Below are 16,887 nucleotides of genomic sequence, written 5' to 3'. Positions count from 1 at the left end.
TCTAGGCCCAAAGGGGAAAGAAAGAACAGTGATCGTGGAACTGGACACTGGACACTGGTCAGAGCTGGAGCCAAGGAATAGTGGCTGCTCAACGAAGACTTGTAGAGAAATGTGGCCATTGTCCGAAATATGGCCAGGGAGGGAGGGCGTGAGGGAAATAAACAACCTGTGCTCTTTTTCCTCCTGCTCTTTGATCTTCTGCCTGTGTCTCCCAGTGGCCAGAGACAACTGGGAGACAGAGAGAAAGGGAGCCTAGGCGGCACCGTTCATAAAGTTCAGCCTCCCAAGGCACAGATTTGGGGAAGGTGGAGCGTGGATCTTCAGGGCAAACAAGAAGAGCCATTTCGTTTGGGAATAAAGTGTTGACGACTTAGTAAGCTGTTCTCGGTGTCCCCAGCACAGCTAAAATTTGTCACCTGAGTCTGAGCAGGTACAGATTGCAGCAGGTTTATTGTGAAGATAAGTTTCTTGACCATTCTTTTGTTCTTAGCATTCCCTGAGTCCAGCAGTCTAGACTCATACTTTTGTATCAGTAGACTATCTCCAACCACCGTAATAACAATGAAACCGTATCAAAATCCTATGGAGCATTTTCTCAGTAAGAATTTGACAAAAGCTCGTTTCCCCTAATGATTCAAAAAGTTGAGTTTCGAATGTGTGGCACGTTTTCCTCAAATTATGAAATATCCATGGTTGGCTTTAAAAAGTGCATGTGACAGGATCGGAGTCAACCTTTTATTGACCCGTCCAGATTTTTGGGCTTTCAGGTCATCTCTTTGCTCCGTAACCCAACACACACCCCGCTTTTGACAGATTTTAAAAGATCTGTTCCCTACAAAAAGGTGGACTCTAAGCCCAACTCTGGGAAACTCTTGAATTCTGATCAGTCATGTGAATGATCGCTAATCCCCCCGGCAAAACAACTGGCTCAGTAGCAAGTATGGAGAAGAGGCGAAAGCATAGAGGTGGTGCTGTGAAACTGCTTCTGCTCTCTTGACCAACAGCCAACATCTTTTCCTAGGCAGAGCCATATAAAAAAAAGCCCCAGGCTTTTCCAATACAGAGAGCCACACCAGGTTGCCCAGGTTCCCGTCTGTTCTGAGGAAGTCCCAAGGCCTGGCATGATTCCCTGATGGAAACCCTTCGGCTGCCAGCCAGCTAAGCCCTGTCTTAGTATATCTTTTTACCCCGGGAAGTTGAAGTTGCACCACCCTGTGTATCCCATCTCTTTAGGCTTGATCCCTTCGGTTTCAGCACGGGTCCAATTAAAGCATCAATCCTTCGGGGAGGGCCCCCCGCCCCGGGTTGTCATCAGCTCCGTACATCTGAGTGTGGACGAAAGCTCTAAGAGCATAGTTCTCATAGGGCAAAGGGAGTGGACAAGGAGCCAGCGATGGGCAGCGCACTTGGTTTCTCTTCCTGTGGAGCTTGTCAGGGTAGGTCGGAGTCCTGCAGCTGACGTGATCCCTTCTTTTCTCTTGGAACAGGGCCACCCCGGACAGCCAGGGCCCAGGGGCCCACCTGGCCCGGATGGCTGCAATGGCACTCGAGGAGCTGTTGGATATCCGGGCCCTGATGGCTATCCTGGGCTTCTTGGACCACCCGTACGTTGCTGGATCTTTGTCCATTATCTCAAAAGGCATTCTTCGCCATTCCCTGCTTTTATGGAGACCTCATTAAGCATCTGCATCTAAAGAATACCAGTTGCGGGGGGCGTGCACACGCTCCACTCCTCAGAGGGTTTTTGTTTTTTTTTTTCTTTTTCAAACGATACTTTTAGAGTTGGCAGGGTTGTGAAGAGCCTCTAGTACATTTCAGAGCAAAGTATACACTTGGGCTATTTGACATGTTCCCACATCAGATGACATTGGAAAATGCAGTACTTGGAAGGCTTACGTGGGATCACGGGAGCACTGATAATGACTCAAAGGGCTTGGCAGGCTTGGTCTAAACCAGTGATTCTTGACCAGGGGTGATTCCCCACCCCCAAGGAACATTTGACAGTTACTAGTGACAATTTTGGTTGTCACCACTAGCACAAGATGGCTTTCCTCCAACATCAAGGAGTCATCTGTCCCAAAGTGTCCATAGTGAGAAAGAATTGAGAAATCCTACTCTACACTGACATAGTTTGCCCCCATCCCCCCACAACCCACCCCCATAACCCTTGGTCCCGGGATTGGTAGAGCATTTTTTAGATCCTCCTCTCACCACTTTTATTTAATTCTATTCATCCAGATAGGGCTCAGATATTTGGATCTGAAGGATCTCTAATATATACCATGCCCTTGCAAGGCTGCTTTTACAAGTGACTGGAAAGAGAAAAATAACACATTCAAGCCCATTGTCAACCTTACTTGAAATAATCTAAGCTACTAGGGGTACTGAGGTGATGGATTTAGCTAGAAATCACACTATTAGACAGATTCTGTAGCTACATGAATTATTGGCATTTTTTCAGTATGTCTTGTTCCAGTGCTATCCCACATTCTTTTTCTTTGTTATAATTAAAGTGTAATTGACATCTAACATCATGTTAGTTTCAGGCGTACAACATAATGATCCGATATTTGTATACATTGCAAAATGGTCACCACACTAAGTCTAGTTACTATCTGTCACCATACAGAATGATAAATTTTTTTTCTTATGGTGAGAACCTTCAAGATCTCCTCTCTTAGCAACTTTCAGGTATGCAATAAAATATTGTTTACCCTAGGGGCACCTGGCTGGCTCAGTCAGTGGAGGATGCAACCCCACGTTAGGGTATAGAGATTACTTAATAATAAAATCTTTTAAAAATATATTATTGACTATAGTCACCATGCTATACATGACATCCCCATGACTTCCTTATTTTGTAACTGGAAGTTTATACCTATTGATCCCCATCACACATTTCACCCATCCCCTTCCCAGTCTCACCTCTGGCAACCACCAGTCTGTTCTCTGTATCTGAAATTTGTTTTGTTTTGTGTGTTCAGTTGTTTTGGTTTTGCTTTTGATTCCACATATCAGTGAAATCATATAGTATTTGTCTTTCTCTGCCTGGCTTATTTCACTTAGTGTAATGCCCTCGAGGTCTAGCCATGTTGTTGTAAATGGCAAGATTTCATTCTTTTTTATGGCTGAGTAGTATTCCTGTGTGTGTGTGTGTGTGTGCGCGCGTGTGTATCACATCTTCTTTATCCATTCATCCATCGACAGACAGGTTATTTCCATACCGGGGTATTTATACCAAGAAAACAAAAACACTAATTCAAAAAGATACATGCACCCTATATTCATTGAAGCATTAGTTAGTTAGTATTTTATTGGAAGAGTAGCACCATTGCCTTCAGTGACCAAGTCGTGGGTGTGGGTATCCGCATAAGAAAGTGAGACGAAGCACAAGGCTCAGACCAGTATAAAGGACCTTGACATCTAAAGACCAAACCAATATACAGCGGAGGTGGGGGTTGGAGAAAGACGTATTACCAACATAGTATGAGCTTGTTTGAGTCACAAAGGCCTCCAAACACTGCCATGGCAACAGAAGAGGAGAACAAATCACATCTGTGTTTAGAGAATGGAAACCCAGCAAAGTGAGGAAATGCTGCCCCCAAGAGGGAGAAAAGAAATCTTGAGGTAATAAACATCCGGACAGCCAAAAGGACAAGGGTAAAACCTAATCCTGTCCCTAAGCCTCCCTTTAAGCCTAAATAGGAACTTGGGCATAGATTTTACTAAGCTGAACCCTTACTAACGCTGCTGAATCTTGAGTGGATATTCTGTCAAGCCCCTTTGATGAAAGGAGTGGCTATAAGTAAAAGGGGAAACAGGAAGCATCTGGAAAGAAGGTGCTTCGGGGACCCACTGTTCTTCTATCACACCTATGATCCTTGAGCTCGAGGAATCCATAGTTCAGCCAACTCTTCAGTCCCCAAAGCTTAGTCCTACCTCCAATACTAATCCTGACTTCCCCTTAGATATAGGGACATTGATTTTCCCCAGGAGGACAAACTTTAGCAGACATTAGGGAGACAGTAAAAAGTCTGGTTGGTAGTCAGGTTCGGTGTACTTTGAACCGTTCTCCATGTTAACAGTGAGACACACCAAGCCTCTTAGACAGGCATTGAAGCTGAGGTTTTTTGGCAGAAGCACAGGATGGAGATGGTTTTGTAGATATCTCTTAACCCGGAGGGCCGCAGACTGGCCGGTGTGACCCATGACTGCAGCTTAGTTTTTAAAGGTTTGTGTAGAATGAGAGAAGAAGAATACAAGACAGAGCCCAAATATGGCCCACAAAGTCTCAATTCTTTACTATCTGGCTCTATACCGAAGTTCTCTAAGCTCTGTCCTAGCCAGAGGCCGTGTCAGTGACGTACCTGTGAGGGGTGGAGCAGGTGAGCGGTAGGCTTATGCACACGTGTGTTATATGTGGATGTTCAGATCAGTGTTCTGAACAGAGTCAAAGTCTCCTACTTTCTCATCCCTTTACAGACTCCTGACTGGGGAGATGGGGAAGCAGACATATAGCTTTGAGACTCAGCACCTGTTTGGGGGATGTACTTTGCCCCTTAGCTCAGCCGTAGAACAAACCACATAGTTCCAGAATCTCGCTGCTGTGTCCTCTGTGTGATCAGATCATACTGTTAATAAAATTCTCTCTGGGCGCCTGGGTGGCTCAGTTGGTTAAGCGACTGCCTTTGGCTCAGGTCATGATCCTGGAGTCCCTGGATCGAGTCCCACATCAGGCTCCCTGCTCAGCAGGGAGTCTGCTTCTCCCTCTGACCCTCCTCCCTCTCATGCTCTCTGTCTCTCATTGTCTCTCTCGCAAATAAATAAAATCTTAAAAAAAAAAAATTAAAAAAAATTCTCTCTGTGTGTGCGCATTTCTTCACAAGTGTTTCTTATTTTACTCAGGGGCTTCCTGGTCAGAAAGGCTTTAAAGGTGAACCTGTCCTCACCCAAGGTACTTTCAAAGGAATGAAGGTAAGAGCCCCTAAGGCAGACAGCTAAGTAGGCTGGCTATAAGTTGAGTTCCCCAGGATTGGGCCCCAGCTCCAATAAAACATTTCCAGAACTAGCATCTGTGTCTCTATTTAAGGAGGAGACCAAGCTAGATTTAAAAGGGATCCGGAGCTTTTTTTGTGATGGAAACCCTGACAGAAATGTTTGCAACCATACTGTCAAAGAGATTTGCTTTATAGGATCTAGACCAAAAATAGGAGACAGATCAGCAAACAAACAGTTTGCCTGGGTATCATTTTCTTCGACAAGCCAAGACATTTCCAGGAGGCAGATACCTTTTGTCTACCCTAAAATCCTCGATGTCTGCATACCTTGGTATAAAGCCATGTTATGTCTCTGCCCATCTCGGCATGGCCACCGGCCCCCGAATGATGGCCCCGCCCTTTTCTCTACCTGCGCACCAGCCCATTACCCTCGCGGGGCCCCTGGCTGTCTGCAAAAATTGCCCATCAACTCTGCAGCTGGCTGGAAACTTTCATCTCTTCCTAGAATTGACAAGAACTTTCTGTATTCTTGTGACTGTACTCTCGGTGTATGCTAACCTGGAAACTCTGGTGCCCAAATGATTGACTCTATTCCCTTGCAGAGTGGGAGGTGAGCTCATCGTCCCCCTGGTAGCAGATGGATTCATGTTGCTCATTTTACAGATAGAAAAACTGAGGTACACTGAGGCTATGTACCTTGCTCAGACTCACATAGCCGGTTTACCGAAGAGCTAAAACCCAGGCAGTGCTCTTCCTGTGCTGCAGAGAGCTGATTTTTTTTTGACCGTAAGCCAAACGGGTTAAGACTAGCAGGTGTCAAAGTATAGCCATTGTCATAGCAAACACTGATGAAAGGGCTTTGCCAAAAATCACGGAGACCCTGGACCCAGTGGAACACAGCAATTTCCACAAGATGGTTATATTACAGATTCATACAGTGACTTAAGATGCTGCAAAGTAATTAAAACGTAATCAGAGACTGTATGCTCTGTTGATTCTCCCTTGAAATGTCTGATTTGCATTGTATACATAAGGGCAAGGATTCTCTGGGGATGAAGGCACACGGGAAGGTAGCTTCGCTTTCTTCCAAAAAGAGCAGGAGAATCACCAGCCCACAGAAGCAGTTTCTAATTGATGAGTTCCTAGCAAAGGTGAAAATTAATTACTCCAAGTAAAATATGAAATCCCGTTCAACCAAGGCTATAATATGTGTCTTCTAAAGTCCGGATTTTTCATAGGGAAAAAAAAAAAAAGTAAGTGGTTGAATAGGCCCAATTCATGCATTATTTAAAACACAAGACCTTGACAGAGGAGGCCCGAGCATCAGCAATGCGTTTTTCTGCCCGTGAAGCATAGGTCCGTTATCTATGAAATAATAGCGCAGGCTTAATTAATCTCTTCCATGTCCTGCCTTTGTCTGTTTCTCAGGGGGAGCCTGGGCTGCCTGGACTGGATGGAATAACTGTAAGTTGTCATTTCTGGGTGGAGCACCCAATGTTTGGTCGGCAGTCACTGCGGGTCCCCTTGCATTCTTCTTCGCTATGGCGTTCGAAGGTCTTTGTAGACTTTCTCAAGGAAAATCTGGACAGTTGGGGTAGAGCGGGTCACGCTGTTGATATTTTCTGGGTGAGAAAGTTCTGAGAGGGTCGGCTGTCCCCCTCAAGTTGCACAGGAGGTAGCCTTTCGGACCCTTAGGCCAGGGACCTTCCTACTCCCTGCGATGCATTCGGAAAGAATTTCGCCTTTCGTTCGGCGTCTACTAACTGTTCTCTGTGTGTTCAGAATGCTGCGGGTTAAAACAAAAAAGAACACTTTTCTATGAAAGCTGTTCTGTCTAGAAATTCCTTTGAGGGACTCCTAATAATTGGGAGTCTGTGCAAGGCTGTGAGTTGTATTAATAAAAACTTTCTGGGGCGCCTGGGTGGCTTAGTCAGTGAAGCGTCTGCCTTTGGCTCAGGTCATGATCCCGGGGTCCTGGGATCGAGCCCCGCATCGGGCTCCCTGCTCCGCGGGGAGTCTGCTTCTCCCTCCCCCTCTGCTCCCCCGCACCTGTTCTCTCTCTCTCTCAAATAAATAAATAAAATCTTTAAAAAAAATAAGAACTTTCTATTTCCTTGGGTTGCCACATCATTGTTGCTTTCCTTTGAAGTGGCTTCGGAAAAGCCCCTTCTTTCTTCCTTCTTTCCTATGTCAGGGTTCCTGCCTTTCTTTTTTCATTCCAGAACCACTATTGAGCTCCTACTAGCTGCAAGGTGCTATGAGTGATCCCCGAGACAGTGTAGTCAGGGTCTCTGCCCACCCCACACCCCAACACACACACCCCAAGATGTGAAAAACTAGTAGAACTGTGGCATAAGAATTCCTCACCAACTTGGAGGAAGAGATGCTGTCCACCTAAAGCTACATCATGGGAGACTTTATATCTAAGATGGAGAAGGTAACCTCTGAGAACTGCGGGTGATGTTTGGGCTGGCCCGCAATGGGAGGAAGCTATCTAAACAGAGAGAGCCATGTGGGAAGAGGTAGGCAAGAAACAGGATGCGTGCAAGCATGCACGCAAACAGAGGTGAGTGAAGACCAAGGGCATAAGGGTCCCCTTCACCAGGCAACACTGGCTTAGATGGTGTGTTAACTACATTCGCAGAATCACACCCACGTTGTTGGCTGCCTCGCTTCTCCTAGGGAGTCATTGCTCAGCCCACAAAGGTACAAGTATTCGTCGACAGTATTCGCAGGCATGACAAATAAATCATTTAGATCGGGGGAGGATGGTTTGGTGGCTGAATAAGAGATTTGTGATCAGTAAGGGGACCCCAGGTTATTTTGTCAAAGCAGGGTTCTGTTTCCTGGGGACCCTCTGAACCCCTACTTTCTTGTGACTTTGCTTAGCCTCTCCATCCCTTACCTAACACCTCATTACCATCCCCCCATTTTCATTGGGCCATCCATTTCCCCATAACCGTCTTTCTCTTCAGATTTTATTGTCTTGCTTGTAATACTGTCCTTAGCAATCCAGTTTCAAATAGTTTCTCATTCCCCTTCTGCGTTTCTCTTTGACCCACGGAAATGTGCGCTGTTTAATTTCCCGATATTTGGCAGCTGCCCAGCCATCTTTATGTGGTTGATTTCTACTTTGATCTCAGTGCAGTGTGGGTGAACACTCTGTAGGCTTTCAAACCTTTTAAATCTGTTGAGGTTTGTTTCATGGCTCAGCATATGAAACAGTCTCGGTGAATGTGCCGTATGCTCTTAAAGAGAATATGTTTTCAGCTGTTTTGGGGTATAGTGATCTAAAAAATGTCCATCGGGTCAAGGTAGTTGACAGTGTTGTTTAGATCTTTGTGTCTTTACTGATTTTTTTTAAAAATCTAGTTGTTCTATTAATTACTGAGGGAGGGATGTTAAAATTCTCCAACTCTGGTTGTGGATTTGTTTATTTCTCCTTGCAATTCTGTTTCATGTATTTTGAAGCTATGCTATTAGATGCATATACATCTAAGATTGTTATGTGTTCTTGATGAATTGACTTAGTTTATCATGACAAAATACCCCCTCTTCATCTCTGGTAATATTCTTTGTCCCAGAGTCTACTTTATTTGATGTTTATAAGTGTTTTGCTTTCTTTTGAAGTTTTTGTTTTTTACATCACTTTAATATAAAAAAAAATTTCAAATATAGAGCAAAGGGGAATGAATTAATATTAATATTTTACTATGCTTGCTTTATCCCACTTCTATCCATCTATCCATCTCTATCCATCCATCAATCCATCTTATCGTTGATGCATTTTGAAGTAAACTGCAGACAGTAGTACTCTTACCTCTAAATACTACAGCATGTCTATCATTACCTAGACTTCAATATGTCTTTGCAGTTTTTCTTTTAATGTAAAAATTACATGCAATGAAATAAACAAATCTTAAATGGAACATTTCCTGAGTTTTGACACAGACATACTCCTATATAACCCAAACCCATCTTAAGGCATAGAACATTCTCATCGCCTCAGAAATTTCCCTTCTGCCCCTTCCCAGTGAATCCCTGCCCCCACCCAAAGGAAACCACTGTGCTGATTTCTCGCCATCATAGTTCAGTTTTTCCCATTCTAGAACTTTTTATAAAGGAAATAATATAATCCGTAGCCTTTGGGGGTCTGGCTTCTTTCACTTAGCACAATGCTTTCAAGATTCATCCACATTATAACATATCAGTAGGTTGTTACTTTTTATTGTTGAGGATTTATTCCACTGTGTAGATGTATCAGTTATTTATCAGTCCTTGTATCAGTGGACACCTGGGAAATTTCCAACTGTTTGCTACTATGAATAAAGTTGCTATGAATATTCTTTTGCTGCTCTTGCAGACATATATTTCCAATTTTCTTGAGAAACTGTCTTTTTTTCTGACCTTCATAAAAACTTGCCTCTCTAGGGCCCACCAGGAGCACCCGGGTCCCCAGGAGCTGTAGGACCCATGGGGCCACCAGGATTGCAAGTAAGACCAACCTAAATCGACCACGTGATCACAGTATTCCCATGAATCCTTTCCCAACAGGGCCACCGATGAAATATAAGCCTGTGTAGGCTCTCCTAGTGGAAAAAGGCAACCTCCATTCTTGGAGGAGTCAAGTGAAGACTGCTCTTGTAAGGAGCTGATTGTTGTCTTTATCAGAGTCTTTCTGACTCTGCGCCCAGGGATGGCAGTGCCTGGCACACCTATTTCCATCTTCTACCCCCCTCACCCATGACAGACCCTGCTAATTAATCACACCATCACCACGATCACCCACCCTGAACACAGAAGCAACTTCGAAATCCTTCTCCACACTCCACCTTGGACAAGGCTACCGACCTACCTATCTTTTGAATACCAAACGTATTTGCCCTCACCGGTATAGAAAGAACATAGCCAGTTATCCCCATGTGGTTCTGGGAAAGGCCCGTTTCCAGAATGTTCTCTCTCTGGTGCATGAAATCTCACCACTGATTACTTTGGTTTAGCTTTCCCCAAGGCCATTATTTTTTAAATGTGTAGCCTATTGGGAGGAATGATGCATGAATCTTTACCACCTTAGCATGAACATGGTTATCAGGTCAATGGGGGAGATTTCAAAGGAGATTTTAAAAAGGGGGGTACCATGGGAGAGGGAGCTAGAATCTGCAGTGCTAAAGCCAGAACATACTGAGGGGGTGGGAGACTCATCTCCAGGGACTCTCCACATGCCCAGGTTCTTTTTGTCTGAAACTAACAAGTGCTCATTCCTTTCATTTTTAATATAGGGTCCTCCAGGCCCCCCCGGCTTCCCTGGTCCTGATGTAAGTATACTGTCTTAGGGCACTTGGCCTCCTACCACTAAGTGTTCTAGTTTCCCCAGAGAGACTCTGGTTCGGTTAAACACACTTTCTGGTAAAATACTGCATTCCAATTTAAGTTCCTGGAGCTTGTTTAGTAATTGATTTTGTTTTTCCTCCCTGCAACCCTGTGCCCCAGGGGAATATGGGGTTAGGTTTCCAAGGAGAGAAAGGAGTCAAGGTAAATAGATTTTGGAAAATACAATCTGCCTTCCATATGCTCCCAGCACCATCTCTGGCTGCACACATGTGCCTGCTCATTTTAAGGGCACTTGGATCTTTGCCTTGGGAAATGAGCATTTCCCACTCCACGTGGGTCGTGTGGTGGGATCCCTGGAGGGGCTGCGTGTACACACGCCACACGTTGCCTCCTGGGGTCTTTTTCCTTCCAAATACTGTATGTAGTCTCCCTGCTTCCGACCTGTGAAATGTGCATGTCTTACAAACATACTCTGTTGAAATCAATTCCCTCCTCCTTCCACCTGGGTGTTTCCCTGATGTTCTGTATATTATGTCACCTTCTCTTTCCTCTCCTTTGCTTCTCCTCTTCCCTCTATGCTTCCTATTCTACCTCCTCCTCCTTCTCCTCCTGTCTCTCTCTCTATCCCCTCTGTCTCTCCTCCTCAACCTCTCACCATTCTCTTCTACTTCCCTTCCCTCGTTCCCCTGTTTCCATCTGCACAAACCGTAGAGTGATTTTGCGAGGCACGAGGGAGCCTGGGAGCTTGCCCTCTCCACCCTGCACGGCTGCATTTTGTACATCCAAGGAGCAAATCCAGCCTCCGGTGTTCCAACACAGACTTCACTGCCTCTGCTCATGCTCTTGGCAAGGACTGGGCCAATTAGAGTCTGATCGCCATTGCCAAGAGGTGGCCGTTCTCCTTGCTCAAAAGCCTTTTTTGCTCTCTTCTAAACACCCTTTGATGCATGACCCTGGCAACCGCGAACCTGTGGTTTCCTTTCATCAATCTTGCTTCTTCCCTCTGCAGTGCTGGTACAAAATGCATTTGGCCAGGCTTATAATTCTTCCCAGCCCCTTGGTACTGAGAGTTTTGCTTCCTCGCTGAGGCAAGGGTGAGGGTAAAGAGGCCAAAGGAATGGACAGTTTATTTGTGAATGACATCCAGAGGACAAACCTTTCTGCTTTGCTTAACATTCCCTTTGATCTTACAGGGAGATGTTGGCCTCCCAGGCCCTGCAGGACCCCCACCATCTACCGGGGAGCTGGAATTTATGGGATTTCCCAAAGGGAAGAAAGGATCCAAGGTAGTGAACATTTAAGCCTAGGAAATGCTAACCACCCTTCTCCTATTAATACCAAAGTTAAACTCTAATAACCAGACTCTACTGGAAAGATAGAGGGTTCTGGGTCATGCTTTTTTGTTTGGAAGTGAGGGTAAAGCCTTCTCTGTGTTGTCCCCTGTGAAAAGCTTCTAAAAACCCTGTGTTTGGGTGCGTGGATATGAGTGTGCCTGGGCTTCTGGGCATTTGTTTAAGTCCTATTTTCTGTGGTTTGGTTTTTCAAATTCAGTTATCAAGATGCTGAATAACTTAAAACAAATATTAAGTAGTTGGGTTTTTTCCCTCCTAACTCCCAACCATCTCAATACTTATGTTGTCCCCAAAGCACTGTGACAGAACACATATGGTGTACATGGTTACTTTTAAATTATCTTTTTATTTTTTTATTTTTATTTTTTTTTAAAGATTTTATTTATTTATTTGACAGAGAGAGACACAGCGAGAGAGGGAACACAAGCAGGGGGAGTGGGAGAGGGAGAAACAGGCTTCCCATGGAGCAGGGAGTCCGATGTGGGGCTCGATCCCAGAACCCTGGGATCATGACCTGAGCCCAAGGCAGACGCTTAACGACTGAGCCACCCAGGTGCCCCTAAGTTATCTTTTTAAAGAAGTTATTTGCCCTCAAAATTTGACCCTACAAATAGGGCATACTGTCACCAAGTGGCAGTAGATGCCCTAATTCACCTGATATGAACTACCGTGGCTGAAGCTGTAGACCTGTTTAACTGAGATATGTTATAATCTCTATTTCAATGTGAGTGAGTGTACACCTGGTAATACTCGAATGCCTGTATGCTGTTAAGGTGGGTAGATATCTTTAGTAACCTGCATTCCCTTCCTTCCTAGGGTTCCCTTAAGTGTTGTGATTCTGTGCCTATTATCAAGGGACCCAGGCGGGGGAAGGTGTTTACTCCCATTCTTCAATTTTGTCTTTGTGGAAGCAACAGCTCCAGGCCCTCTTCAGGTTTACAGAAAGCAATCATTAATTTAGGACCAGTTTGGGAGCATATGAAAGATTGCCTGCCTCCCTGATCATTCCCAAACCTTAGGGGGCCCTTCCATTGCACAGCTAGGTAAATTAGCATATTGGAGAAAGACAGATTACAGTGTTATGGGTCCGCATCCAAACTGTAATTGTTACTCTTTTCCCCAAACTGTTGATTTCTTTGCAGCCTGGAATTTGCAACAGGAAATCACGCTGAATGGCTCCTTCCACTAGAAAGACAGCAGATGATCATCTTTTCTGTCTCCCAATTAGCTTCAACATTTGAGATTCTGTTTTAGACAGTTTTCATTCCCTGCCATAGGCCTTGGTCCTTCCCATACCACAAGGGCTCCCCAAACTGATATCCTGGTGCAGGTATTAGTTGGGGCTCCTGGGGAATTTATACCACAGAATACCCCCTTGGTTGCCCACTGCCCAGCCCAAGCAGCTCACAGGAGCCATATCCTTTATGTTTACTGTTTCCTGCTGCTACTCACTAATCTTTGGTTCGCTTTCCAGGGTGAACCAGGGCTTCCGGGTTTCCCAGGAATAAGTGGCCCTCCAGGTCTCCCGGTAAGTCTCCCTGTTTGGTCAACATGTATTCAAGGACCTGCTTGGACAAAAGCTATAGCAATAGAAGACTAACAGGAAGACCTCTTCCTGTGGTTATTGGAGAGCATTCTACCATCTTCATTACTAGAAAACATTTAAGGAAATGTTCATGTTTCTCGAACCCATGGGGATATTAACATGGCTCTTCATGAGGCTATATATCTTAGCAGTTATTAGCTCAAGTTCTAGAATTAAAACAGACCTAGGCTTGACTTCTGATTTCACTGATTTCTAGCTGTGTGACCTTGGACAAGTTTCTTGACCTTCCTGAGTTCCAGTTTCCCTCCAAAAAAGGGGGGGGGGTGATAATGGCATGGTTATGAGGATTAAATGAGATAATATGCATGGAAAGGACTTCGTACGTGCCTGGCATGGATCAGTTGTTCAGTAAATGGTAGTTAATCCTAGTAATCCTATCTTCACTCTCCTAGCTGCCCTTGTATCTTAGCGTCTTTCACTCAACATATACCTTTTGAGGGTGCCTAGGTGCCAGGCATTCTGCTGGACAACAGTAAATAACAGTCAAAGAAGTAAAAGTTCTTGTCCTTGAGGAGAGTTCATTCTAATGGGGGAGTGAGGGGAGGAGACAAAAACAAGTAAACAAATGAATCAAGAACAAGTTCTTATCATAATAAGTGATACATAGAAGGTTAAAGAAAGGGTAAAGTGGTGGAGTGTGGAGTGAGAATGGGGTGGGCTACTTTGGGCAGAACAGTCATGAAGGGCCTCTCTGAGGAAGTGCACATTATGAAGAAGCAAGTCCCACGAGGATCAGGAAGAGCGTTTTTGGCTGAAGGAACCGCAAGTGCCAAGACCCTGAGGTTCAAAAAGCTCACTGCTTTTGAGCAAAAACAAGAAAGCAAGTGGGTGGAGTGGGGTGAGCAAGGGCGAGAGCCAGATCATGGAGCCCTTTGTAGGTCGAATGTGGCTTTTATGTTAAATGGAACGGGAAGCCGTCAGAAGGCTCTATCTTGCACTTTTATTAAAGATTTATTTCCTTATTTTAGAGAGAGGGAGAGAGAGCGTGAGCGGAGGGGGGAGGGGCAGAGGGAGAGGGAGAGAATCTCATGCAGACTCCCCGCTGAGCATGGAGTCAGATGGGGGGCTTGATCTCAAGACCCTGAGATCATGACCTGAGCCGAAACGAAGAGTCCGGCGCTGAAGAGACTGAGCCACCCAGGCGCCCCTCTACCTTGCATTTTTAAGAAGATCACTCTGGCAGGGGCTGGGGGTGGGGGTGTGGAGGATGACAGGAGGCTGAGGCAGCAAACAGAGGTCACTACCTCAGTCTGGGGGAGAGATGGGGGCAGTTTGCACTAGGGTGATAGCAATGAAAATGGAGAGAAGTGCATGGATTGAAAACGTAAAAAAAAAATAAAGTAAACTTGTTATTATGGAGCATTTTAAACAAATACCAGGAAGAGAGAGAAGCATATGCTCCTGCTGTGTACTCATCACTCAGCTTTGACATTTAGCAACTCAGCCAAGCTGAAGCAAATAACAGACTTATTTCAACATAAAAGACTTCGGTATTTCTAAGAGATAACTTTTTAAAAGCATAGTTGCTGGGCACCTGGGTGACTCATTTAAGCATCTTACTCTTGGTTTCAGCTTAGGCTTGCAATCTTAGGGTTTGTGAGACTGAGCCCCAACCAGGCTCCCCCGTGGCCTCACTCCCCCTTTCCCAGTTCGAGAAACCGCCCTAGTTGTGCAGGTGGGTCTAGCCATCTCCGCTGGCTCGGCTGGGGCTCTGGGGAGCCTGCTTGGGGTGGGCGGGGGGAGAAGCTTGAGCGGAGGGCGGCTGCAAGGTGGCCTGCCTCTCCGGCGAGCATGCCTCTGAGGAACCGTGGCCAAAGCGGCCATCACTGGGCCGCGGGGCTGACACCCCCCTGGCTCCAGCCTAGTGTTCAAGGCTCCCTTGCTCCTCCTGCCACCCGCCTCACCCCTGCCTCGGTGACTCCGTCACTCCCCTCCCTTTACTCCTGGCCACGCGACTGAAGTTGAGTTTTTGCAGAACCGCTAATATCCTTGAACCAAAAATAGCAGGAGACCGGGGCCCTAGCCAGTAGGCCTAGGAACAACTAAGCTAGTGCTCTAATGAGGCCTTCCTGGATATGGGTGAGAAGGGGTTGGGGGGCAGTGGGTGCAGGACAGACCACTCCTGGCAAGGACTGACTGTGACACGGCGGGGTCCCAGTGCATCTTGCTAGAACAACTTGGTCAGCAGGGCCCTGTCCGGTGCCTCCCTGCATGGGGAGACAAGCCGAACCTACAGCCCAGTATCTTGCCAAGTCACGTCAGTTTCATTGGCTTTAATCTCCCACCCCAACGACACACAAAGAAGTTTCTTTGATTTTTTTTTTCCTTTTTAAACTTTTTAGTTTTTTTAATACACATGGTAGCACAAGCTCTCTGAGAAAGCAAGAGTCCAGAGACCCTTTCTGCTTCCTTTTCTTTATTAATTTTTTAAAATTTTATTTATTTGAATATATTTAAAATAATATTTTATTTATTTATTTGAGAGAGAGAGAGAGAGAGAGAGAGCGCACGCGCGAGCATGGGGGAGGAGCAGAGGGAGAGGGAGAAGCAGACTCTCCTGCTGAGCAGGGAGCCCGATGCGGGGCTCGATCCCAGGACCCTGGGATCATGACCTGAGCCGAAGGCAGACGGTTAACCGACAGGGCCATCCACGCACAACCCCCCTGCCCCCCGCCCGGCCTTTCTGCTTTCTGAAGCAGGAGGACAAGGTCCTTTTGTCTTTGCAACTGCGGGCAAGACAGGTAGACAGTATGAGAGTTCCTGGATATGCTTCCCCTTTTGCTTTGTTCTCTGGGTCATTCTATTGAATTCAACAAGGATGTATGGGATGACCTTGTATGGTGTAGCGTGTCTTGGAGGAGATGGAAGTGAGTGTGGTATAGACCTCCTGCTTACCAACTCTCCTACATAACCCATCTTAGTGCTGTTCAGAGCCTGGGGCAGTGCGGGCTGCCACAGCTTCCGTGGACAGGTCACGGTGCTTGGCTTCGGAGGCCCGGAGACGTGTTCCACCGGGCGGCACCATGCCTTGGTTTCCAATTTGAGATGCAGCACTATGATTTCAAAGAAGTTTGTGTTCAACTTGACCCACGGGCCTTTCAAATAGAAATCCTACTCAGCATGAGGTCTGAGCCATGTGCCGCACAGCTAGAGATGGAGAAGAAAAGAAAGACAAGCGGGAACCAAAGTCGGCTTTGAACTAGACCCTTCACAGACGCACACTCCACCCTCCACCCCACAAAAAAAAGCCACACACACAAAAAAGCCCTACATTAAAAACAATAACAACCACCGAAAAACCCAACTTGGGCCTAGAAAGCTAAGGGCTACTCAGCCAGCTTTCAGTACCCATGGGAATAATCTGAGTATATAAGAGGAAGAGAAAACTAGAAGCAGGATCCAAGCATTGGCTGCACAATCAGCTGAGCCAGGTCACATCAAGAGGATGACAGGAGACATGCCACAACATTTACTGTGTTTCACAAACTTACATTCAAGAAAGCGTCCCTGCCTCCTCCACTCTTACAATAGGCCTAAATGTTGTTTGCCAAAACCTATGCTCCAGAAATTCCACGTTTAAACCATAACAACAAAATGGCCG

General features: G+C 45.8%; 1 protein-coding gene across 2 annotated transcripts in view; it reads left to right on the top strand.

The window, feature by feature from the left end:
- The window catches only part of COL4A6 (collagen type IV alpha 6 chain), a 274,938-nt gene that overhangs the window by 218,265 nt on the left and 39,786 nt on the right, over nucleotides 1–16,887 (top strand). For both annotated transcript variants that reach the window (XM_064574460.1, XM_045881370.3), the window contains exons 6-13: nucleotides 1,488–1,604; nucleotides 4,906–4,974; nucleotides 6,426–6,461; nucleotides 9,429–9,491; nucleotides 10,277–10,312; nucleotides 10,488–10,529; nucleotides 11,522–11,614; nucleotides 13,155–13,208. In XM_064574460.1, the coding sequence (XP_064430530.1) occupies nucleotides 1,488–1,604; nucleotides 4,906–4,974; nucleotides 6,426–6,461; nucleotides 9,429–9,491; nucleotides 10,277–10,312; nucleotides 10,488–10,529; nucleotides 11,522–11,614; nucleotides 13,155–13,208 (510 nt within the window). The remainder of the gene's footprint in view (nucleotides 1–1,487; nucleotides 1,605–4,905; nucleotides 4,975–6,425; nucleotides 6,462–9,428; nucleotides 9,492–10,276; nucleotides 10,313–10,487; nucleotides 10,530–11,521; nucleotides 11,615–13,154; nucleotides 13,209–16,887) is intronic.

Source organism: Mirounga angustirostris, unplaced genomic scaffold (genome assembly GCF_029215605.1).
Source record: "Mirounga angustirostris isolate CCGP_5_RB_7025 unplaced genomic scaffold, mMirAng1.0.hap1 SCAF_11, whole genome shotgun sequence".
Classification (NCBI taxonomy): Eukaryota; Metazoa; Chordata; class Mammalia; order Carnivora; family Phocidae; genus Mirounga; species Mirounga angustirostris.
The sequence above is the reverse complement of the archived record's forward strand: the minus strand, read 5'-3'. Positions and strand labels throughout refer to the sequence as shown.